At 39.9% G+C, this 20,680-nt stretch overlaps 1 protein-coding gene across 6 annotated transcripts in view; it reads left to right on the plus strand.

The window, feature by feature from the left end:
- RABGAP1 (RAB GTPase activating protein 1) overlaps positions 1–20,680 on the plus strand; it is a 134,637-nt gene that overhangs the window by 105,063 nt on the left and 8,894 nt on the right. For 5 of the 6 annotated variants that reach the window (XM_031450405.2, XM_031450401.2, XM_064490500.1 and 2 more), the window contains 6 exons: positions 657–782; positions 1,380–1,523; positions 3,292–3,333; positions 3,590–3,718; positions 14,503–14,595; positions 15,011–15,121. In XM_031450405.2, the coding sequence (XP_031306265.2) occupies positions 657–782; positions 1,380–1,523; positions 3,292–3,333; positions 3,590–3,718; positions 14,503–14,595; positions 15,011–15,121 (645 nt within the window). Of the gene's footprint in view, positions 1–656; positions 783–1,379; positions 1,524–3,291; positions 3,334–3,589; positions 3,719–6,652; positions 6,693–14,502; positions 14,596–15,010; positions 15,122–20,680 lie in introns of those variants that run through there. The other variant, XM_031450404.2, reaches the window with a different exon arrangement.

Genomic DNA, 20,680 nt, shown 5'->3' on the forward strand with positions numbered 1-20,680 from the left:
CTATGGAAGATGTACATATTATTATAAGTGGGTAACATTTATAAATAGAAGTGAATTAGGATTTTGGTAGTATTTTAAGTATTACTGCAAACTTTCCTGTAGTACTTTAAGCATTAATTCAAACTTTAGAATTTGTAAGGGTCTTCTGTAACTAGCCATGTTTTTAGTAACAATGAGGGAGAAAAACATTTTTACTAGAATGAAATAACTGGTAAAGAGGTTAAATACTATAACAGAAGTCTCATGATTTGGGAAAGATGAAACACACACTTGACTTGAGTATCTGCCTGTTCCTACTCTGTTCAAATCCTGTCCTCCCTACAAAGCCGATTCGTGGCTTCCTCCTGCGATTCAGGCTTTCTTGTTTTTGTGTTCCCTCTGATCTTTCTACCTAATTCATATTACTGTTACCGTATGCTGGTTGTATGGGTGGCTTCCCAAGGACAGGAACGGTGTCTGGCGTCGAGCAGCACTGTTGTTAGATACACCTTGGTTGAGTGAGTTCATGTTATAAAACACAGCTACAGATCTGAGTTCCTGCATGTTGCTAAATTTCCTAGTATTCAGATAAGAGGGTTGAATGATGAATTTAACATACTGAGAAAACTTCTGTATGTTTGTGACCCTCCCCTTTCTTCCTTCCCTATATGTTACAGATGCCTGAGGAACAGGCATTCAGTGTTCTGGTCAAGATCATGTTTGATTATGGTCTCAGGGAACTTTTCAAGCAAAACTTTGAAGATTTGCATTGCAAATTTTACCAGTTGGAGCGCCTCATGCAGGTAAAAAGAGAATCTAGCTTGCATTTGCCATTAAGAATGCAGGACGGGGAAGAAGTGAATTGATGAAATGGTGCCAAGGAACAATGGTGATGTCCTGAGCCATCCAAGGTTAAGGATTTATGTTTTTCATTTCTCACTATGTAATGATGACACTAAGATTAATAAGCTGTTAACCTGATGGGTATGAGCTGGGTTTTCAATCTTACAAACACCCAAAAGATCAGATGACTTTGTGGGGGACTTTAACATGGAAGTCAGTCAGGAGATACTTGCCAAGGCTCTGAAGCTGGCTGGTTAGGGATCACATAATAAAAGTGAAACAAACTTTCCCAAACATTTCATAACTTGGAGAGAAATACTGTTCTTCCAAATATTTGTCACCATTTGGGGATTCCTCTTTAGAGCTACTTTGTGGACTAGAAACTAGAGTTCAGTGCCAGTTTAATACCAGATGATGAGTGTTCTGAGCACTTGGCGGTTTTTAGAAAAACACACGTAGGTGACTTTTTTGGCCTATTTCTGGCAGATTTATGGGCCTCCTGAGTAGGAGTTGAATAGCTGCACATGTGCCCAAAACTAATTAGTTTGCTATTTCAGGAATACATTCCTGACCTGTACAACCACTTCCTGGATATAAGCCTTGAAGCACACATGTATGCCTCCCAGTGGTTTCTTACGCTTTTTACTGCAAAATTCCCCCTCTACATGGTCTTCCATATCATCGACCTGCTTTTATGTGAGGTATGTATCAGAGGCCACAGCACTTTGGCTTTTGTTTGTATGTCCTTCCTATGTCAGCTCTGCCAAAACAGAATTTGTTGTTCTCATTTTATTTCATTGCTGGAAACTCCAGGTTTAAGTGACTCTTCCTTGAACTGAAGCGAATAATCATGTTTTGTTAAAAAGTACTCTCTGCTTTAAAAACAAAACACACATGAGGCATTTGTATTAGTTAGTATTAGGTTTGGTTGCATTGAAATCCAAAATAACAGTGACTAAGTAAAGTAGAGGTTTATTTTTCTCTCTCATGTAGGAAAAATCAGAATGTTGGTGGTAACCTGCCTTCCCCAGAATGCAGCCTTGTCCCTGTGGCTGATGAGAGCCCTGGCCACCGTCTTTGTATTTAAGCCCAGGAGGGTTAGGGGTGGGGAGGCGGGGTGCATCCCCTCTTTTGAAAAGAGACTTTCTGGAAGTTCCACCCATGTTTCCACTTAACCTCTTACTGGCTAGAACTTAGTACGTGATCATACCTAGCTGCAAGGGAGAATTTTTTTTTTTTCCAAGCTGGGTAGGAATTTGCTAAAAATTGGGGCTCTATTACTAGAAGAAGATAGATATTAGAGTAAATAACAGTCTTTGCCTCAGTATATTTTTGGGTTTTGGGGTGTGTGTGTACCTAAGAAGAAAAACTAATTTCAAAAATATGTTCATCATAGAAACTATAGAAAATATAAGCAAAAAGATTTTAAAATACTCATAATCCAGCTGTCTAAAGGGTAACTGCTTTTCGCATTTGGTGTATATTCTTTCAGCCTTATGTGTGTGTGTTCATATATGTGCATGTGTAATTTCTTTATGGAACAGCTTTTTTCATATGGAATATTATGTAAGAATGTATATTCTGTATGTATATAAAATAGATGAAAATATTGCTATATTATGCTATTTGGTAACCTCTTTATTTCATATACTTGAATATCTGTAGACAGACACACATCTGTACCATCCTTTTTGTTTAATTATCCCATATTCAGAACATACAAAAGCCTTTAAGAAATTTGTATTTTCTGTCCAGCTTGAAATATTTTGAGAAATAGCATTGCCAAGTATCCCATTCTTTGAATATACCGTGATTTATATAACCAGTTCCTAATCTCAGACCTTTAAATTGTCTAGTTTTTCACTATTATAAACAACCGTTTGTTAAGTAGTTACTATGGGTCTGGTGGCATGCTAAGTAATTTACATGAACTTTTCAACTGATTAGCTCAGAAAACCCTTGGGAGAATATTAGTTACTATAGAAATTGAGGCCCAGAAACTTAAAAAGTTAAATTTGCTCGACAGATGTTAGTGCCTCCCCTCATATATCCTTTGCCTCCATCACTCCTAGAATGGTTAGATGAAAAAGGCAGATTGGAGGAAACCCTGAGCAGATTCAGTTCTGTTACATAGAGTTTATGGACAGAGTGATGGTTACACTTGGAGTTATTTTCTGATAGATCACAATTTTATGACTAATGTTTTAGTTTGGAAGCATTGAATATTTTGGGAAGCGTTCTTGAATGTGGGAATAGGGCTAGAAAATCTCTTCTCTCAGAAAAATGGGAGACTGGGTCTGCTTTAAGTGGTTTTTTAAGTGGTGGACTTGTGATTTTTATTTTCCAAGAGATTCCATTTCTTTACTTAAGTTCTTACAATTTCTCTAAAATTGTGGGATATTCTGAAGACAAACAGTTTAATAGTCCAGATATAAACATTGAAAATGTTTTCTGTGTTTTCTCTTTTAGGGGATAAGTGTTATTTTTAATGTCGCCCTTGGATTATTAAAGGTACACATTTATTTGTAAGCTGGATTATCTGGCATTCCTTGTTCAGCACTTGCAATATCTTGGTCTTAATCTCATTCTGAGCAGCCGCGTTGCTCTAGCATTATCCCTGACAGTGGATATGTGCAAGTAGCTCTGGCAAAGGCTAAGAAGTATTTTCTGGGGATTTTAAAGGTGCTGGGATTATAAAATGCTTCTTGGGCACCTTCTTAGCAAAAAATTTTTTCTGTACATGGTTGTACTTTGTTCTTTTTTCAAGACTTCCAAGGATGACCTGCTGTTGACAGACTTTGAAGGTGCCTTGAAGTTCTTCAGGGTGCAGCTTCCTAAGAGATATCGCTCAGAAGAAAATGCAAAAAAACTAATGGAATTAGCTTGCAACATGAAGGTAAAATAATTTCTGCATTAATTTAGATTATTTTATTCAGTTAATGTCTCACTATTCCTGATCAAACTATCAACATTTATAATGTATTAATAATAATGTTTTCTTTTATAGGTATAATTTTCTAAATATTTTCATATATACTGTATCTTATGTGTTAAATTTCATTGCTTTCCCCAGTCTTTGAACTCTGGAAATGATGTTGTTATCCCCATTTTGAAGACAAAGAAATACACTGGAAAGATTGCAGCTCCCTAGAGTTGTATGGTTAGTTAGTGGCAGAACTCAGGTTTCATAATTTCCGCCGTGCTGTCCTTTAACTTTCAATATTTGTTGTTATGGCCAGAAATTCCCTAACATGAAACTAATAATGCATGAAGGAAACTCATTCACTTTTAGCACTCCTAGTCGGACATTATGACGTATCATTTTAACACCTATATTGTGGTATGATTCCTGTACAGTAGACTACACATATTTCAGATGTACAATTTGATGAATTTTGGTAGATGTACACATCTATGAAACCACCGCCACACTCAAGATAGCTAACATTTCCATCAGTCCCCCAAGAGGTGCAAATTTCAAACTCCTCATTTATCCCTGTCCCTTTTTAAGGTGAAAAAAATAGGATCTCCTTATGTTCATGTTAAAATTAAGCTTTGTTTTTAAAGAAGAAAAAGTAATTGAGGGAGTTTAGTTTGGAATTTGAGGGATGGAGGCAAATGGAGGACAGAACAAATAGCTGTATTCAGATTCTTGTAGGGTGCATAAAAGACTGTCACATTTACTTAAAGTGACTCCAGAGGGTAGAGCTATGATCAGTGTATCAGGGCAGATGTTGTAGGGGAGGAGCTTCACTATCTACTGAGTAGAGCATGGGCTTGGAATCAGACGTGAATTCAGAATTACTTCGCCTGTTAAAGACACAATTTCCTTATCTGTCAAATAATATTAGACTTCTAGTTATACGTTAGACTGTGCTAACTCAGGCTACCCTTCTTTAAACATATGTAGATCCTAGGTAAAGTATAATCCAGGAAATATTTAAATACCTGGATTAACTTGAAAGAAAAAAGGGACATGCCCAGGTACCTGAAACAAAGCAGCTTTCAGAGCTGGTATGTGAACTGATAAAGCAGTACCCCAAGGAAATATGGAACCATCAGTATTAGGGTTTTAATGCTCATGAAGATGTATGATATGATTTGGGGCCTTTGGGGTCAGCTGAAACTGAAATCTCTGCATAAAGTTAGGACCTTGGAATAGCCACCATGTTTGTAAAAGGAGGGGATACAAAAACTACCTATTAACCAGAGAAACAATAGAAATCATAATATAAAGTGAATGGGGATTTGGGGGGAAAAAAAGAACTAGAACTTCTAGAAATTAAAATAATCATTAAAGATCATCCAACTTAATGTTACGTACTTCACTAGTATTATGGATAACATTTAATGTGCCAGGTACTGTGGTTAAGTGCTTTTATGTGTGCGGATTAACTGCAGTATGTGTACAATGCTTAGTGCCTGGTAACGAGTGAGGGTTCAAGAAATGATGGCTACTGCTGTGATTATTTCCTCCCTGGTTTTTCAAGCAGATACCAAACAAAGTCTTCAGTAACATTTACACAGATGATGGGTTTGTGCACAGAGCACGAAACCAAGTGAGCTGAGGTTCCTAAGTCACTCTTCCTCAGCGTGACTGAGCATATAGAGGATGCTGCCTCTTACTTATCATTTCTTCCTGTTCAAAACCTGCTCCTTTCTCAGTTTGCGGCACCTGGTTGCTCAGGCCTGAGAACGTGACCCCATCCTCTGCTTCCCTCTCTCTCTCTCTCACATTTCACGTCTTCATAGTCCGCATCCAAGCCCTGTCGTCAAAACGTATTATTGTGAATCTGCAACTCCCCACCCTCTTCATCACTAACACCCTGATCTAACTGTCTCATCACTTCTCTTCTAGAATATTCCAGTAGACTCCTTGATCCTCCTGTCCCCACAGTGGTTTCCTCCCAGAATTTTCTTGATCTCATCTCTCCCTTGCTTAAAACTCAAATGGCTTTTTACCTCAGAATAAAACTCAAGAGTTCTTGCCTTGATCCACAAGGCCTGGCGCCATCTGACCTCTGGTAGCCTTTCTGATCTCAGCTACTACTACTTTTCCCCCCTTACGCTTTCCAGTTCAGACACCCGGCCTCCTTACTGTTCTTAAACATGCACGCATGTTCCCCTCTTTGTACCTTTGTACTGGCCTGTGGTGTTCTCCTTGACGTCCTCATGGCTTCGCCCTCACCTCATTCAGGCTTAGGCTCAGTGATCATGTCGTCAGAGAGGCCTTCTCTAATTTAGTGTCTGAAGTAGCAGCTCCCTCCAACTCTTTACACCCTGTCTCCTATTTTCCTCATACCACTTACTGCTATTTAATATTATTTCATATCTTTCATTGTTACCTGCATTCTCCCTACAGACTGGAATTATCAGAAGGGACTTTATCTCTTTTGCTTGCTGCTGAATCCTGAGCATAAGGATAGGATCTGCTTATAAATATCGGTTGAATGAGTGAATAAATGAATATTCTGTTGAGTTTCTTCCTAGTATTTTACAAGGAAGAGTTTACATGGATTTGAGCAAGGCTTTAAAAATAGCTTCTAGCCTAAAGTTTTACCTTTTGGGTTTTCATTATATGGATTCTTTATTTCCAAAGTCCAGATGGGAGGTGTCTCATGTCTTTTTTCCCTTGCCTGCACTACCGAGGAATTAAAGTAGACAGGGCAGCACAGCACACGTTGTTACCGCTTAGACGCGCAATTCCCGGGGAACTTGGCGTGGCGAGGGTGCGCTGCGGGTGATCCCCCTCCTTGCGTGTGATGCCGAGTGAGAAAGATAGTAATTTTTTTTTTGTTTTGAAATTGACTCAGCATGGAAAGCCTACAGATTCAACAGGACATGAGAGAATGAGCTGCTTCTGCTAAAAGGTGAGATACGGTGTGTACAGTTTAGTTAGCGATGATTAGTTGTATTCTGGCAGCTATACTTAATACCAAAAAATACTGAGGGAGACAGAGGCAATAGTTGAGCCAAATAGTGACAAAAGACCTCAGTCACAGTGATAATTTGTCAGCTTAAATAAGAAAAATCATTGGCAAGCTCAATTATGAGCCCTGCGGTATGTGGACTGCACTACTTGGGAGTGCCTCGGTCAGCACAGAGTGCACGTGACCCTCTGGGGCTTTGGAGCACCCTCTAGACACGGAAAAGGGGATTCCTGCTGTGGGAATGGCTTGGAAACTAGCTTTTGAATTTCGTGGTGTAGAAATTAGAAAGGAAGCATTGGCTCCATAACTCAGTGGAATCCCATTCCATTATTTTTTAATTAAAAAAAAATTGTGACTCAGTTTTCTCAGTTACAGTTCCTGATTAAGGTGGGAATTAGGAATACTTCGTCTTACATGCCAGTCCAGGAAACAAATACCTGTTCTTGTTAGTGTCTTGTGTTTAAGCAATTGGGATGTTATAATTTCCAGTATTTGTATAGATTTTATAAGAATCTCATTTCTTCCTCACTGTACCCTGTGAACTGTGTAGGGCAAATAAAGTGTGGAAACTGAGGCTTATAAAAGTCAAGTGACTTACCCAGCTGATACTGGCTGGCAGTGACAAGAGCCCTAGAGGAACTCAGTCCTTTTGACTCTTACGTTCCCAACGCTTCCCATTCTGTTGCACTGCCTCTTCTCAGTGCAGAAGTGCAGTGGGAGTTAAGTTTGGTGTGGCAATATCTGAAATGGCCACAAGGTGGGTGTGTTGCCCACAAAGGTCTATATTCCTCTTGGTGCCGTCTCTTCCTTTTCTTCGTAAATCCTTCCCTGTATCTGCCTTTACCTGCTTTTCTTTACTTTTCTCTCTTTTCAGCCCTTTTACTTCTCCCTTTCTTTTCTCTCCTTAGTTTATTTATGGGACTGAGTTTTGTTTATTTTTTGAGTTTTAGATCCTCCGCTCTTAATCTAAAATTTAACAACATACATCAAAAATTTACTCAACTGTCCATTGAATTTCTCTCCCTCCATGGGTGAGTGACCTGAAATAGAAAAATTGTTTCCACTTCTGATAGAAGATCTTAAAGGAATTTCACCTTAAATATATTTTTCCAGGAGATCATGAATGTTCCTTGGAACTCCATAACCTTTTTACACGCATAACTGTGCCATGTGCCTTCTTTAGAGGGGGGAAATAGAAAAAAAGTAATTAGGTCTTTTAAGTTTTTGACTCAAGAAATATATGAGAACAGCTGTTTCTCTATGTCTATACAGGAATTTTTGAGAACAAGTCTGATATGTGAGGTTTAGAAGAAGCAGGAACCATGCTAAAGGAGCTGCCTCAGTGGGTTTCTTAGAATGAATCTGAAGACTTGACCTTTTGCTGTAGAATACTATGGTGAAATGGAATTTCTGAACCATTGCTTCATTGGAGTTTGTTATTTCAAACATAAAGTGAATGTTCTAGACTTCACAAACTACCTGTAAAAAAAAAAATAATACTACTACAAAAACCAAATTGCAATATCTCTCAGTTAATGTAATCCTAACTATTTGCTATTTGGAGAATCAGAAAACTCTTTGGCATTTGGGAATATTTGCCCTTGGCGCATGTTCTTATTCATGAGCTAAAAACAACACTAGTTTGAACTTCATTCTCTGCTCAGATCATTTGTGTAGTTAGTATGTGTTAGAGTTTTAAGCTCTGTGATTGTCATGACTTCATCAGTCTTGTTTCTTGATGTGTTCACAGAATCCTACATAGTGTCTACATATAGTGAATTAATCCTTACAGTGACTGCATGAGGTCATTTTACAGATGTGTAAGCTGAATAACTATAGAGAGTTGAAGATAACTCCCAAAGGGTACACAGTTAGTAAGTGATGGAGTTGAGATTAGATCCCAGGAATTTCAGGCTCTGAAGTCAATGCTTTATCATCATTGTGTTTTACAATGCCTGAGGGATTGAAGGAATGAGATAAGAGCCACTTATATAGGCCTGTTTTTGGTGATGTTTGTCGTATAAGGATGGGTTGCTTAGTCTCCACATCAGTGTCGAAACTTACTCTCTGTGCAATGTAGCTCAGTTCCATTTTCCTTATAGCTAGGCCAGGCTAGTTTCACTTCTTTGATTGTCTCTACCTTTTATAATTGGATTTCATGAGGAAGCTTCTGAGTGGATATTCTCTTTCCCTGCATTGAACTCTAAATTTTGTTGGTTGTTGCAAGGATAGCAGTGCTCGCTACCTTGCTTTATTTTAAGAAGCTGGTCTCCCTTGCTCCTTATCTGTTTTTGGGTCCTCTGCTACTAATTTACTTCTTGTGTTTTAGAAAAATATTCTGATGGTAGAACAAAGCTGCCTAATTCTGTTTAGTGATCTTTGAGGGAGTTCGAGTCTGAACTATTTGAACAAATTAAATAAAAAGGCTCAGAAATTACATAGGATTATTTTTTCAAGTGCTTATAAGCACAGGCCTAGGAGTCCCACAAATCTTGGCTCTCATCCTGGCTTTGCTCTGCTGTGTGACCCAAAGTAGGTTAACACAGCAAGGCTGTAGAGAGAGAAATTGCACCTGCTCTCTTTAAGCCAGTTCAAGTCAACAAGCATTTGTAGATTGTCTTATCTGCTGAGAACTGTATTCAGTGCTGGGCCTGCTACAGAGATGGATAAGAAACAAGAATCGCCCCAGATTTGCGTTTTTTCTGGCACTGCCACTGAATAGACTGGGTCTTTGAGTTTAGACAAAGTCCCTCTTCCTATCTAGGTCTCAGTTCCCCAGTGCAGTGAGGGTGACAGTCCCTGCTATACCCGTCTCAGAAAGTTGTTTTGAGGATTAAAGAAAATAGTAGGTGTAGAGGTAGCATGTTGTCTTAACTCCTATGTAAATCTCAGATTCTTTTAATCAATAATTGAAAAAGGAAGATGAACTTGTGTCCGATTTCTCTGTTTAGCAGTGAGGGCTTAGGGGTCAGGACCTCCTTAATGTACCTTTTCCTACCCACCCACTCACCCACACAGTATACTCCAGCCTTTTCATGCAGAGCTACTAACATTCAACCACCCACCTACACTGGACTTTCTATGAGTTCAGCTCAACAAGGGTTCTGGCCTTTGAGAGTTTTTTAAGCCAGACTTCAGAATCAACTCCTATTTCCTATTAGCAACCTATTTCCTGCTCTTGTGTGTTAAATGGACTTTGTTTAAATGGCTCATTGTTTGCAGCACACGTTCAGAGGATGGCTTTGTCTCTGATTCAGGACAAGAATGCAGATAATAGTAACAAACTATCTATCTGTCCATCGTCTGTCTTATCTGTCTGTCTGTTTATTTATCACCTTTATTGTGGTATGGTTCCTGTACAGTAAACTACACATATTTCAGATGTACAATTTGATGAATTTTGATATATACATGTGTGTGTGTGTATATATATATATATATATATATATATACACCAATGAAGCCACTACTACAATCAAGATAGCTAACATATCCATCACTCCCCAAGAGGTGCAGTTTTCGAATTCCCAATTTATCCCTTCGTACCCTCTTTACCCGCTGGTAACCATAAGTTTGTTCTGTCTGTAAGTCTGTTTTCTGTTTTATAAATAAGTTTATTTGTGTCTTTTTTAGATTCCACATGTAAGTGATATCATATGGCATTTTTCTTGCTCTTTCTGGCTTACTTCACTTAGAATGACAATCTTCAGGTCCATCCATGTTGCTGCAGATAGCATTATTCTTTTTTATGGCTGAGCAGTATTCCATTGTATATATATACCACATCTTCCTTATCCAGTCATCTGTCAATGGACATTTGGGTTGTTTCCATGTCTTAGCCACCCTTTATTTAAAAATAAAGACTTCATTGTGAGCCAGGTATTCTTCTCAGCTCTTTGTAGTATATGCTTTATATCGTGTGGTCCTCATAATAATAGTCCTCGTATGAACTGTTGACATTTTCACAGATGAGGAACCTGAGGCTGAGATAAGGCAGCTTGCCTTCAGTCACACAGTGATACATCAGCAGAGATAGGACTCAAGCCTTGGTCTGTCCAAGCTCTTAGTGGTAGACTGTGCTAGCTGCCTCCCATCCAGGTCAGAAGCTCTTTCTCCATCCGTGTGGGCCGGGACATCCCTGCCTGTTCTAGGGGCTGATCGGGGACCAGCCTTCCCAGGGCAAGTAGCACGTGTTTTAAGAGAGAACATAATCTAACTCCTGTGACAGAGTAATGACAAGTAAGTGACCAAAGGGAGAGATGTTTTGGAGTAAATGTTTACTTCTGCCAGAATATCCAACTGTCACATTCCAAGTCTCCGCCTTCTTTCTGATTCAGGGTTTCTTAACCTGGAACTGTGGATGGGCCTCAGGGAGCCCATGAGCCCTCTGAAATGGTGTGCATTTTATTGCTGGGAGTGGGTGGGGGTGGAGTTAGCTTCTGTCCTTTCTTATGGGAACCATGGCTCTCAGGGGACCATCAACATGGACTGTCTCTAACAGTGTTAAGAACCACTGTGCTAATTGAAGTGAGGTATAAAATTAGTTTTACCTAAATTACAGAGTCAAGTCTTATCCCAGGAAATTATTAGAACCTGCCCCCAACCCTGGAAGTACATTTAAACAGAACAGATTTCAAATTTAATCTTCTGTGAGGGCAAAAATACCCCTGTACATGAAGCTGTGATTTCCACAGCCTTCTGATAGGAGTCAGCAACAGTGGGTGTGATCCAGAGCTCTTGGGCTGATTCCATAGCTTCCCTTCTTGAATTCAGTTAAAATGTTAGTGATACAAGTAAGAGACAGATAAAATGAACTTTGGGCTTTGAAGGGTGGGGAGTATGTCTCTTCATTAAGTGTTTTCATGCTTACTGTGTTCCAGCCATTAGGAATCTCACCATGTGAGAGTTCTTGTCCTTGTTGAATTTGCGTATCTCTGTGTCACTAATGCCTAGCAAAGAACATGGCACATAGAGGGGCTCAACTATCGATTAAATAAATGTCCCTGCTTACATCTTTATTAGGTTAAAAGGAAGGCCATTGGCTTTGATCTGATCAACATCTGATTAAGTCTCGTTTATATTCCAAGCGTTGAGGTAGGCCCTAGAGATAATGGTGGTAAGCAAAACAGACGTGGCCTGTTTCCTAGTGGAAAGACAGACAGTCAAGTAAGCACATAAATAAATAATTGTGTACTTGGACAGGTGCCATGGAGGATTGACTTGATGCTATGAGAATATGTAACAAAAGGGGAAGAGGGTGTCAGGGAAGGGCTCGCTAAAGAAGTGATGTTGGAGCCGTGATCTGAAAGGTGAATAGGAGGAATCCAAGCACAGGGCTGCACAGGCGGGGAGCAGGCTCGCAGTGTGCGTTCACTGTGGTTGCCATTTCCATTTAGAAGAAAGGTCAGTGCAGAAGAGGGGGTCATTTCTCATGAATTTAGCAAGCATTTCTGGGCACTCTCTATGTGCGTGGGCAGGGGACAGCAATGAGTGAGACACAGTTCTGACCTGGAGAATTCACAGATAGTGGGATGGGCAGGCTGAGAGGTGCTGGCCTGTCCTGGGTGCAGCCTCAGAAGGATGCTTGAGTTGCTGTTTTTGCTGCTGTGATAGCTCTTGTTCCCCATTCAGGTATCAGGCATCAGTTGTCTTCGTGGGGGTTGTGCCTCAGGCAGCCTAAACTAGTTGGCTCTGGTACGCAGCCATCTGCAGTGGAAGTCAGGACCAGCTGTGAACCCATTGTAAGCAGTGTTATGTTTACTGGGGTTTGTTTGTGATGAGGATAGGGGTGAGGTATTTAAAGGGAAGGAAGGAGTAAGAGAGAGACTGAGAACAAGTGAGGCTGAGAATCAGGAAGGCAAACCTGAGTAGGTAACGAAGTCAGAACACGACCTAGCAAGCTCTGTGTATGAGCAGAGCTCTGTCTTAGAGAAGCTCAGAATAGTTACGAGAATTATTTTTAAACAGCATTTATTTTAACTTAATTATAAAAGTAATTCATGTTCAATGCAGAAAACATAGGAAACACATAAAGAAAATGTCCATATCCTATCAAAAAACTGTAAGAGCCAAATGAGTGACATGTGTAAAGGGTCTGGCATTTGTCAGGCGCTTGTTACACATAACTGCTGGTACAGTGCTGGGGGAGATGCAACCCTTTTACTCTGAGAATGAGGCATTTATAATAAAGGATAATGAAATGTAGAAGAAATTATTTTGTGATTAGCTTTTTAAAATGTATGTTTATTGGGGGAAATGTTAATTCTTTCTTATCCCAGCATGAGAATGAAAAGTTGAAGAATCCTGAAGATTTGTGAGAATGTTTCGTAGGATTTGGTGTCAGTTTTATAGAGCACTAGGGGGAGCCTTATATCCATTGCCCTCCCTTGTCATTTACACAGACTGACAGCACAGAGTACTAGGGGGAAGTGTTTGCTGCCCACAAGCCTTATTTATTTTCTGTTCCTCTACTATTGATCTGTTAGGATTGTTTATACATTTATGGATCACACTGATGTTTTATTTTGGTGCTTTCGTTGTGAATCACCTACATGTACAGTAAACGTTTACCCCAGCATTGGCCTTAAACCACAGAAGACCTAGGTTTAAGGATGCCACTCCAGCTTGTGGCCTCACCCCAAGTGTTTAATGGGCATCTTTCTGTAGACAGCAGCCAGGGCATTGTGCTATTATGTTCCTGGCTGCCTTCCCTTGGGCAGTAGCCAAACTCCAGGAATAAGCTCTGTTTGAGGTAGACCTGTAAGCATCCCAACAAGGGCTGGTGTCCACAGAGTCAATGTGAAGGAAACACCAGGCAGCTCGAGTTAAAGAAAAAAGCAATAGTGGAACAGAGAACTGGAGATGCTGACACCAGTATGCTGCAAACTTGGGCTTGTCCCATCTCCTTTCTAGGTGTCAGTTTTTTCCCCCTATAAAATAAGGAAGGTAGACTAGACTAGCTCTAAGATTTCTAATTAACCTGGAACTCGGGGGCTAAAAGTCTGATTTGTGAATCAGCAGTGTAATGGTTTGCAGTAGTTGATAAGAAAAAGCTTGAGAGAAAGGACAGTTTGATGGGGTGGAAGAGTGGCTAAGTAGAATGCTCAGCAGAACTGTGTTTTTAAGGAGAATTGTCAGGAGAATTTTTCGTGTTTGAAAGCAGCACGGAAGTTGTTAGTACAGAGGAAAGTGCTAGGTGGTAGGACAGTGAGGGGGCGACAGCTTGGACTTTGGATGGCATCTAGCAGTCTGGGCTCAAATCCTAGATATGCCAGCTCCTAACTTAGTGACTTTGGTCAAGTTACATTACCTCCTTATACCTTAGTTAACCTGCATATAAAATGAGGCTGATAATATACCGCACCTTGTAGAGGTGTCATGAGATCAGATGTAAAGCCTCTTGCAGCAGTGCTGGTATGTGCTAAATAAAATGGTCAGTGAGGGTGGTGGTGATGAGGAGGAGGAGGAGGATGGAGGATAGTCAGACCTAGAACTCAGGTAGGAGGGGTTATCTGTTGGGTGTTCATTCTAACACTTGGGGAAAACTTCAGGAACCAGTTATCCCCAGCAGAACCCTGGGCATGGTGGTCATTGAGTAAGACCTTTGGGTCCTGGGCTTATGTGCAGGAAACACCACTTCCATAGTAACTGGAGGTGCCTGCGTCAGCAGAGGTCTTGGTCTTTGGTGCAGGCCCTGAAGCACCCACCCCTCTCTGATACTTTTTAATTTGTGCTGTGTTTTATCCTACAGATTAGTCAGAAGAAGTTGAAAAAATATGAAAAAGAGTATCACACCATGAGAGAACAGCAGGCCCAACAAGAAGACCCCATTGAGCGATTTGAGGTTTGTTGCTTATGTCTCAGGTGATGTGAAGAGCTTTCCGCCTTTCATTTCACATAATTGTGCTTCAGTGAGTTCTTTTTAAAATTCAATTTCACTATTCTAGGTTTAAGTTTCAGTTTGAGTTTGCAAATGAGAAAGCAAGATCTGTTTTGCTTCAAACCAGCTGCCTAGTTTGTTACAGCTCAGTGGGCTTTTGTCACAATTCATAAGAAGTAACTGCTGGACAGTCACTTGAATCAGTTAAATATGCCTTGTGGAGGCAAAGTAGGAACCTGTTGATTGGTAGCACATTAGGACCAGCCATGTCTCCCATGATTCCCATAGGACTTGGCAGGCAGTTTTGAGGGTTAACCTTGAGAACTTGTCATTTCCATCTGATTTTTATGTCTGTAACTCGTTTCTTTCTACCCCTCAGCGGGAGAATAGGCGTCTACAAGAAGCTAACATGAGATTGGAACAGGAAAACGATGACTTAGCCCATGAGCTGGTGACTAGCAAGATTGCCCTGCGGAAGGACCTGGATAATGTAAGTCTGACTTGTCTGAAGGGATAGATTACATTGAAACATTTCTCCCTTAATCAAGTGAAATCCTTGAATCGTAGTGTTGTTCTAGTCACCTGCCTTCAAAGTTTCCCTCTTCTGATGCAGCCTGCTCTCGTCAGTACTACTTCCCTCTTTTCCTTCAGGGGTCATTGATTATCTCATTAAGCCCTCCTTACCTCATTCTTCATTACACATGCAATCCCTGAACTCCTTTCCAAACATTGTTTGATTGCAAGGCTTTTTGGCTAATTCTTAGGCTGTTGCAATTGGCAGTAGCATTTAATCATTGTAACTTCCATACCCCTAAGACAGGAACAGACTTTGTCACCCTGCATTGCTCGTGCCTGTTGGGTAAGCGTTGCCAATTGTAATAAAGCTCAGTGCCTCCGCAGCTCGCGATTTCATCCATCATTTCTATTGGCAGGTGTTCTGTTTTAATCTGCTTCTCCTACTCTTAAAAACTTGAGATGATGGTGTTCCTGGCAGGGTGCTTGTCCATTTTCTATACTACAGGCTTCCCTTAGACGAAGTGCAGTCTCTCATTCATGGTTTAGGTCAGAGGTTGGCAAACTTTTTCTGTAAAAGGGATAGATAGTAAATATTTCAGGCTTTGTGGACCATATTGTCTCTGTTGCAGTTATTTAACTCTGCCCTTGGCACAGAAGTAGCTGATAGCTATAGACAGTGAATAAATGAATGAGCCTGGTTGTGTTCCAATAAAACTTTGTTTACGAGAATAGGTGGCAGACTGGATTTGTCGCTTGGGCCATAGTTTGCCAACACCTGACTTAAGATTTCCCTGTCAGGCTCCTTAAATTACTTTTCTGCTCACTGATTTTTCTGAGGTTCTAGAGGTAGGCATAGGGGTTGAGAGTTTACAGGGGACTTACATAATACGTTGAGCCCTGTGGGATCTATAACCTTCACAGGGTCCTTGACATCCACCAGGTGTATGAAAATATTGTGTGCCACTGTATTTCTTCAGCAGTTTGTGCTTCCACTAGATTCTCAAAGCGGTTCACACTTGAAGATGAAGACAAGGAGAGAGAGCAGTGTCTACTGGTTCTTACTACCTCTCTTTAGGAATAGAATAATGGAACAAAATTTTGAACAGATCTGGATTTTAACACCAGCTACTCTACTTTCAAGTAAAGTGTGGGGAGGTGGAATAATAGCTGTGTCCCAGGGCGATAGTGAAAATTACATGATCTGGTATATGTAAAAGGCACCACCAAATGAAAGAATTAGGCACAGTCAGTGTTGGTTCTCTCTGCTTGTCTGATTGTCAGCCACAAATAGCTGCAGGTAGCTGGGAAGACTCCTTTTTCCAGTTTTTGCAGGAGGGTGTTCCAGAATCATTAGCCCTAGGTAACCAGAACCTGGAGATCTGACTGATTTCTGCTTGACCACAGTCTGCTCCTTAGGTTGAATCCCAGAATACCCTCTGATATTCTTTGTAGAATCGTCCCCTCAGCGTTCAGGCATTTCTGCCAAGTGAGTGGAAGAAGGTGGGTGTACTTGGAGCAGAGTAATTACTGTAGCAGGCCGCAGTGTGTACCAGTGATGGCTCTTCTAGGAGCTGTAGATCGCACAGAAAGGAGGTGTAAAGGAAAAGAAAATGACTCCTATACCAGAGCTTTGTGTTCTACAATGAAATTATATTAAGAGGCAACTTAGGCTAAAATTCCAGGTGGATTTTTAGTTTGAGCCGTTGCATTCGCCAGTCTGACAGGCCCAGAAGTAACACTGATGTTCCACTAGTTTAAGGTGGATCATAGACTTTTTTGGTTCTTGAAGTCTGCTTGTAAAGAGTATAAACTTTTTTTCAAGTTGTCTTTTCCTGATATAGTAGTCAAAGAACTAGATTACATTCCTGATGCCAAGAGTGAGAAATAGTAAAAATAATATGAATTCCCATTTGCTGATGCTCTTTGTGACAGATGCTATGATGAACACTTTGCTAAGTTGTAATGTCGCTTATCCTTAGCTCACCCTTGTTAAGGACAGTCACATGAGCCCATCCTCATATGAATCCTCATATGAATGAGGATTTTTTTTAAACAATCATGAAACTTGAGACTCAGAGAGATGAAGGCACCCCAGAAGAAGCAGAGCCAGAATTCTGACCTAGGCGCATCTAATTGGAACACACTGTCTCCAAAATAAATATGGAACGAGAAGCTATGACTTGATGACATAACTGCATCAAAAATATAAGTTGAGGAAGACCAGACACTGATGCCTGACAGAGAACGTTTCTTAAGCACTTAGTGAGCAATGAGGCACTGCTCTAAGTGCTTTGTATTTACCATCACATCCTCAGAACAAGCCATATTGTGTAAGGGATACAGTTACAATCTCCATTTTACTATTGAGGAAACTGAGGCCAAAAGAGGTTAAATATCTTACACAGTGACACTGTCAGTGGCAGAGCCCTTAGATTGAAACCCAACTGACCTGACACTCCTAACGTAGCTCAGAGGAGCAGGACCCCTGCCGCCTTTCGGACTCAGGAATGTCAGACTGGGGTCCAATCATTCGGCCATCAACAGTGCTGAGCAGACAGACCTTTTCACACTAAAGTCCCTTTCCAAATTAGTCTCATTTCTTTTGAATCATCACTGAAAATCAACTAGGTTCTGAAGTGAGGGATGTGGGGTCCTCCAACCTTTCCTTGACTTCAGGGACTCAGATATTTGAAAGAACCTCATGCCTTTTCACTCTTCCCTTTCTGCATCCCAGAGAAAAGCTCCCTGGTACGTGGTGGATAGGATTTCTAGAACGCTCTTTTATTTCCAGTGGATTTTATATCACTCTTGTTGTTCCTCCGCTGTCACTTTTATTACCTGTCACACAATAGCTATGGAGAAATTCTTGGTATGACACTGGTGCTGCAGGCTGAGAGGGAGCCTGTGGGAGGCACCTGGCCCAGGGCTGACAGGACCCCGTCCGAGTCCCCTCTGGCCTGGTTGCTGTCCACACTGAGACAGTGTGATGTGAGAGTGATGGAAACAGGCTGAGGAGACCACCTGCTGGAATTGGAGTTCTTGGCTTCGCTGCATTCTAGTCCTCTGACCTTGAGCAGGTTGCTCAGCTTTCCCCACTGAATTACTTTGGCTTCTTTTGTAAAAATTATTTGACACTATACTTATGGGTGTCCTCGATTCTGTATCTGCTTCACTGATGTCTATGTCTGTCCTTATGGAGGACCACAGTCTTAACTGCTGTGGCCCTACCATCTTCATAGCATGTGAATCCTCCAACTTTGTTGTTCTTTTTACAACATAGTTTGGCTATTCTAAGTCATTTGCATTTCTTTATAAATACTAGAATCAGTTTGTCAACTTCTAGAAATAAAAGCCATCTGGGAGTTTGAGTGAGGTTGTAGTGAATCTATAAGTCAGCTTGGGAAGTATTACCATCTGAACAGTAATTGAAACTTGTAATCCATAAATACATTATAATTTTCATTTATGTAGCTCTTTTTCAATTTCAACTTTAGTTTTCAGTTTACAAGACTTGCATATATTTTAATGTTATTAAGGATATTGTTTTACAATTGTTCATTGCTAGTCTCTAGAAATACAATTGATTACATGACCTTGTATCCTGTGACCTTGGTTAATTCACTTACGATTCTAGTAGCTTTTTTGTTTACTTTTTAGGATTCTCCACATTCACAGTCATAGCATCTCTGAATAAAAACAGTTTTACTTCCTTTCAAGTCATTTGCCTTTCTTCCCTTGCCTTCCTGCACTGACTAGGGCTTTTGGAACAATGTTGAATGGTGAGAGTGTCCCCCATCACCTTGTTCCAAATGTTAGCTGTAGGTTTTTCATAGACCATGTTGAGGAAGTTCTCCTTTCTTCCTGTTAGCTACCAGTTGTCATGAATAGGTGTTGAATTTGGTCAGATGCTCTTCCTGCATTACTTGAGGTGATTATTTGCTGTTTCTCCTTAATTCTGTTAGTACAGTGAAGTAAATTGATTTTCTAGTGTATACAAACTTTGCATTCCTAGGAATCTTGGAGTTCCCTTTTTTAAAAAAAAAAAAAGACTTTTATTTGTATTAAAGATTTTTGTATTCCTGAGGAATATTTGTCTGGAGTTTCTTTAATGTCTTAGTCTCGCTTTGATACTGGGAATGCTGGCCTTCTAAAGTGAACTGGGCAGTGTTTCCTCCTGTTTTTTAAAGGTCTTTATGTAGGATTGTTCCTTGATTAGATCTTTAATTCTGTAGTCAAGCCACATGGGCCTGGAGTTTTCTTAGCAGGAAATTATTTAATTATGAACTCAAATTTATTTTCATATACAGAGCTTTCAAATTTTCTAATTCTTCTTGTGTCCATTTTTATAATTTGAATCTTTCAAGTAATTTATCCATTTCATCTTAGTTGTTAAATATATTGGTATAAAGTCATTGATATTTTCTTATTCTTGTAATGTTTATAGGAACTGTTAAAATCTCCTCTCTTTCATTCCTGTTGTGGGTAATTTGTGTCTTTTCCCTTTTTCCTTAATCAGTCTAACTAGAAATTTATCAGTTGTGTTGATCTTTTCAAAACCGAGCTTTTGGGTTTTTTTGTGTTTGTTTTTCCCTCTGTTTCATTGACTCTGCTTTTTATTATCTCTTACTTTTATTTCAGTTTAATTTGCTCTTTTTCTAACTTCTTAAAGAGGAAACTTGATCATTGATTTTAGACCTTCATTCTTTTCTAAACTAAGCACTTAAAGTTGTAAATCTCCCTGAAGCACTATTTCAGCTGCATATCCCACATTTTGATGTATTGTGTTTTTATTTTCATTCAGTTCTTGTGATTTCTTCTCTATTCTCTGAGTTACTTAGTCATGTGTTGTTTAATTTTCAGCTGTTAGGGATTTGTCCCAGAAATTTTTCTTTTATTTCTAATTTAATTCAATTGTCATCAGAGAACATATTCTTCCTGATTTTAATGTTTTAAAAACATATTTATGCTTATTTTAGGGCCTTCCATATGGTCTGTTTGGGTGAATGTCCCGCACACACCTGGAAGTGTGTACTCTGTTGTTGTGGGTGGAGTGTTCTGTAAAGGTCACTTCAGTCGAGTTGATTGAGTGTTGTTTAAATCTTGCATAGGCTTACTGGTTTCACTTTGTTCTGTCACTTACTGAGAGAGCAGTGAGAAAGTCGGTGACTCTGCACTTATATATTTCTCCTTTCAGTTGTGTCAGTTTTTGTTTCTTGTAATTTGAATTTATGAATACACTCCAGATTACTGCCTTCTTAATGAGTGACTCTTACTGTTGTGAAGTGTCCCTCTTTGCCTCTGGTAATACTCTTTGTTCTGAAATCTACTCTGATATTAATATAGCCATTCCAGCTGTCATGGTATTGCTTGGTATATCCTAGTCTATCCTTTTACTTTTAACGTATCTGTGTCTTTATATTTAAAATGGGGTTTTGTAGCCAGCATATAGTTGGACCTTGCTTTTTTGGTTCAGTCTGATAATCTCCTTTTAATTGGAATGTTTAGACCAGTTACATTTAATATAATTATTTAT

The sequence above is a fragment of the Camelus dromedarius genome, chromosome 10 (genome assembly GCF_036321535.1).
Source record: "Camelus dromedarius isolate mCamDro1 chromosome 10, mCamDro1.pat, whole genome shotgun sequence".
Classification (NCBI taxonomy): domain Eukaryota; kingdom Metazoa; phylum Chordata; class Mammalia; order Artiodactyla; family Camelidae; genus Camelus; species Camelus dromedarius.